Source organism: Atta colombica, unplaced genomic scaffold (assembly GCF_001594045.1).
Source record: "Atta colombica isolate Treedump-2 unplaced genomic scaffold, Acol1.0 scaffold198, whole genome shotgun sequence".
In the NCBI taxonomy this organism is placed as follows: domain Eukaryota; kingdom Metazoa; phylum Arthropoda; class Insecta; order Hymenoptera; family Formicidae; genus Atta; species Atta colombica.
In genome coordinates this window covers 4,739,292-4,743,307 of record NW_017259291.1, presented here as the reverse complement: position 1 = coordinate 4,743,307, position 4,016 = coordinate 4,739,292, and the positions used below count along the sequence as shown (strand labels likewise).

The 4,016-nt window shown below is 30.2% G+C and overlaps 1 protein-coding gene across 2 annotated transcripts in view; it reads left to right on the top strand.

Annotated features, from left to right (window-relative positions):
* The window catches only part of LOC108687015 (very-long-chain enoyl-CoA reductase), a 99,585-nt gene extending 95,693 nt beyond the window's left edge, over positions 1-3,892 (top strand). The window contains exons 1-5 of one of the 2 annotated variants that reach the window (XM_018192588.1): positions 2,130-2,456; positions 2,527-2,574; positions 2,701-3,011; positions 3,144-3,553; positions 3,650-3,892. In XM_018192588.1, the coding sequence (XP_018048077.1) occupies positions 2,451-2,456; positions 2,527-2,574; positions 2,701-3,011; positions 3,144-3,553; positions 3,650-3,777 (903 nt within the window). In that variant the 5' untranslated portion in view covers positions 2,130-2,450 and the 3' untranslated portion in view covers positions 3,778-3,892. Of the gene's footprint in view, positions 1-171; positions 256-2,129; positions 2,457-2,526; positions 2,575-2,700; positions 3,012-3,143; positions 3,554-3,649 lie in introns of those variants that run through there. The other variant, XM_018192589.1, reaches the window with a different exon arrangement.
* The last annotated feature ends 124 nt before the right edge of the window (positions 3,893-4,016 follow it).

The window sequence follows — 4,016 nt, the reverse complement described above, 5'->3', positions numbered from 1 at the left end:
AATTTATTATATAATTAAGTCTAATTAAATTATTTCAAATCTATATCTAATTAAATTTTTTAGATACTTCAACAAAAGCATATTCTTCATGTATTGAGAATAAAACTTTTAAATAATTTTGCTGAAAAAGTCTCGATGTGTAATTAAGTTTTTTTAAAATAAATTTTGTAGAATCGAATGAACGAAATTTATCAGCCGATGGATACGATACAACAGTATCTAGAACACTTCAGTCAATACAGGAAAGCCACAGGAGTAATTTAAAGGAAGCCATCGTAGTGACTTTGGGCCGCATTATTTATTTCACAACGTTAACGGCGAAATCGATTGAGAACTCTACAGATCCCGCTAATATTTATTATATTATGATCTGCGCGTATTTATAACGATGTCACTATTTTTCGAATTATTTGCTCATGTTAATTTTATTACCAGAGATTTGTATTATATATTATTTATATATATAATTAATAAAAATTTTTTTAGAATAGTAATTTGCATGCAAAATGATATCTAAATATCTTCAAAATAATCGAGATTTTCGTCAATTCAACTCTTTATTTTATTTCCGTATGCGTTATTTTATTTCAATTTTCCTCTTCTATTTTCAATTATTTTTTTATAAACGAACTGTAAAAAAATTGAGTATTCTATATTTAATTTAATTTCTAACGTATAACTTAATTAGTATTATATTATTTCGGAAATTATAGAGATTCCAAAAATACATTTTGCAAAATCAGTTTGTTTTGTATAATGTGACACGATGCGCTATCTATGAGAGAACTCGAGAAACTCTAATGGAGCAGCCACACGCAATTGATAAAATATTATATTATAAAGCCAATAAAGTAATCTATTGTCATTTATCGGTAAAGTTAACTTTATCAACTGTGACAACACTTTAAAAATAAATATTGTTTCTAACAAAATACATTTTTATTGTACATGTTTTTGTACATTTTTTTGTCGCGTTTTTGTATTCTTCGACACACAATGTATGCGTTATAATCTTTTGAAATTATTTCTTAATTACAAATAGCTAAAAAAAATAGCCTATTCAATAATGTTTGACAATAGAATATTATTACCATAATATTACCATAAAGTCTATTACCATAAATTTAATTGCAGTTTATATTAAAGTACAAATACATAAATTTGCCTAATAATGTCAATAATATTAATTTTAGTATTCATTTATGCATGATGATATTGCGTTATTTTTCAGATTAAAGTTCTACTTTTGGTGACAATGAGGACTTTAACCTAAAAATGACGTGCCTCACATTTTCAATAAAAACTAATAACACCATCGTATTCAGCAGATAGAAATGTATAAGATTCACTATGTTTTTTACATTTCTCAAAAGTTAATCTTTTTTTAACATTGTTCTTTTTTTTCCTAGTGTAGAATCAGTGTTCACAAGGTAGTTCAAAGGTCTACCTATGCAATTACGAATTAAGTAAATTAAGATCATTAGATGACTTGGAATTTTCAGTTTTATGCAATAATTATTTCCATGAAGAAACATCATAATTAAACACACATACACAAACAAAACTTTAATTATATTTCCTTACATTATTATTAATCCCAAATGCTTTTTTAAATATAATATTATAATTTAATTGTAATCTTTGAATACAATTAAGTTATAATGTTATAATTAAAAAAAATTTTAGATTAATAATAATAAATTTTGTATAATGTGTACAAACCGAAGATGTATATCCGGTTATTGGGACCGTTTATCTCATGATGATAAATCGATAAATATTCTAAATCGAAATTATGTATATATACAATATATTAATAATAATACGCTATATGTTATAATTATCACGTTTTGCGTACGTGATTATATAAAGATCACGCCATGCGCAAACAGAAGAAAGATAATAATGTTTAAATATAAATAAAAAATATAAACAGAATATTTATCCACATTCTTTTTATGGCTTTTTTTTATGTATGTAATTACGTGAAAATGTCGTATCATTCCGTGAATGAATTATGCATACCGTAATGAAACTATGTAAATTTTGTACTCATAAACATGTGAATCAAATAATTTATTTTTGCATGCGCGATCCGGATCGGCGATAATTGCATTTGTTATACAAGCTGGCGATAATTTGATTACCAAAATTGTTAATTTTATTTTTCTCGACGACACGCGGGTTATCGCCGCGTCTCATTTATCGGATTTTTGGAAGAAACAAACGGAATATTGATGGTCATCGAAAAAAAATGGGCCGCGCGGAATCACGTGACTGTGAATGCGACGCCATGCGACGCTAACCGCAGGAAGTTGCTCCAGACTGAAAACCGAACAACTAGAACTAACCGGAGCAACGGCGGTGAGACTAGTGAGACTAAAAGAAGTGCGACCGCGGTGCGAAAGGACAGTGTTCTCTACGCGTGAGAGTTGTCTGCATCGACGAAAATGGAGGTAAAAATTCGTGAAATCGCCATAATGCGAAGGATTCGACAACTGCACTTATCATGTTTTCTACTTTCAGATCGAAATACTGTCGACGAAATCGTCGAAGATGATAGCCAACGTGAATGTAAGTAAAGCACAATAACTGTAAAATCGGATAATCAATTGAAATTTAAAGGGAATATGATAATTCGAAATTCGAACGATTGTTTTTTGAAAGGGACCTTTTTATTACATGACGTGTATCTTGTAGGTAAATGCAAACACTACGATAGGCGAAGTGAAACAGGAGTTGTATAAATTAAAAAAGGCAGCAAACGTCAATAGGCAGAGTCTGAGATTGGATGCTAAGGGAAAATCATTGTCCGACTCAGAGACAATTAAATCCCTGTCGCTGAAAACGGGCGGAAAGTTGTATTATAAGGATCTCGGTCCTCAGATTGGTTGGAAGACTGTATTCCTATTGGAGTATGCAGGACCTCTGGTGATGTATCTTTGGTTGTATCAACGTCCCTGGCTGTTTTATGGAAATGTGGATACCAGTAATTTTCACTATATAGCTAAGTAAGTCACTGTAATTATATAACATTATTAAAATTATAATCTATCATTAATATATAATGTATATATTTTATATAAGTATTTCTTTTGTTGTACTTAATTATTTATACATAAGCAATTTTTTTTCTTTTTCAGGTGTGCAGCAGGTGCCTGGTCGATACATTATGTTAAGCGTCTCTTAGAGACTATATTTGTTCATCGTTTTAGTCATGCAACAATGCCATTGCGTAACCTATTCAAAAATTGCTCCTACTATTGGCTTTTTGCTATGTATGTGGCATATCACACAAATCATCCATTATACACAGCTCCTTCCAAGTTTCAATTCCACATTGGATCGATAATATTTGTGCTGTGCGAGTTGGGCAATCTCAGTATCCACTTAGCTCTGAGGAATTTGAGACCATCAGGCACTACAGTCAGGAAAGTCCCGATGCCGACCAAGAATCCTTTCACCGCACTCTTCTTACTTGTCTCCTGTCCTAATTATACATATGAGATAGGCAGTTGGATCGGTTTTACTGTAATGACATCATGTCTTCCAGGTACGCTTATCCAGCTGAAATTTTATGCATGATTATTTAATCTTTAACATCGAATGCAAATGAAATGATTATATGAATCTATGTTTTAATTTTCAGCTGGTCTGTTCACGCTTGCCGGTGCATATCAAATGACCGTGTGGGCACTAGGCAAGCACAAGGCATACAAGAAAGAATTCTCGCATTATCCGAAAAACCGCAAAGCCATTATTCCGTTCATTCTTTAAATTAAGGCATTTATTTACAAAATATCGGTGATACAATGTTGATTTTACTTTGTTTCTGTTTTTTTTTTTTTGTTTTTTTTTTTTGTTGAAGGAATATTAAGCTTAGCAATTATGACAAACATGTGATCAATAATAGTGTCAATTTCTAGTAAAAAATGAAATTTCTAAAAAACAACAAAAGATATATAATATATATCTTAATATATATTATAAGATATATAATATATATATATAAGCAT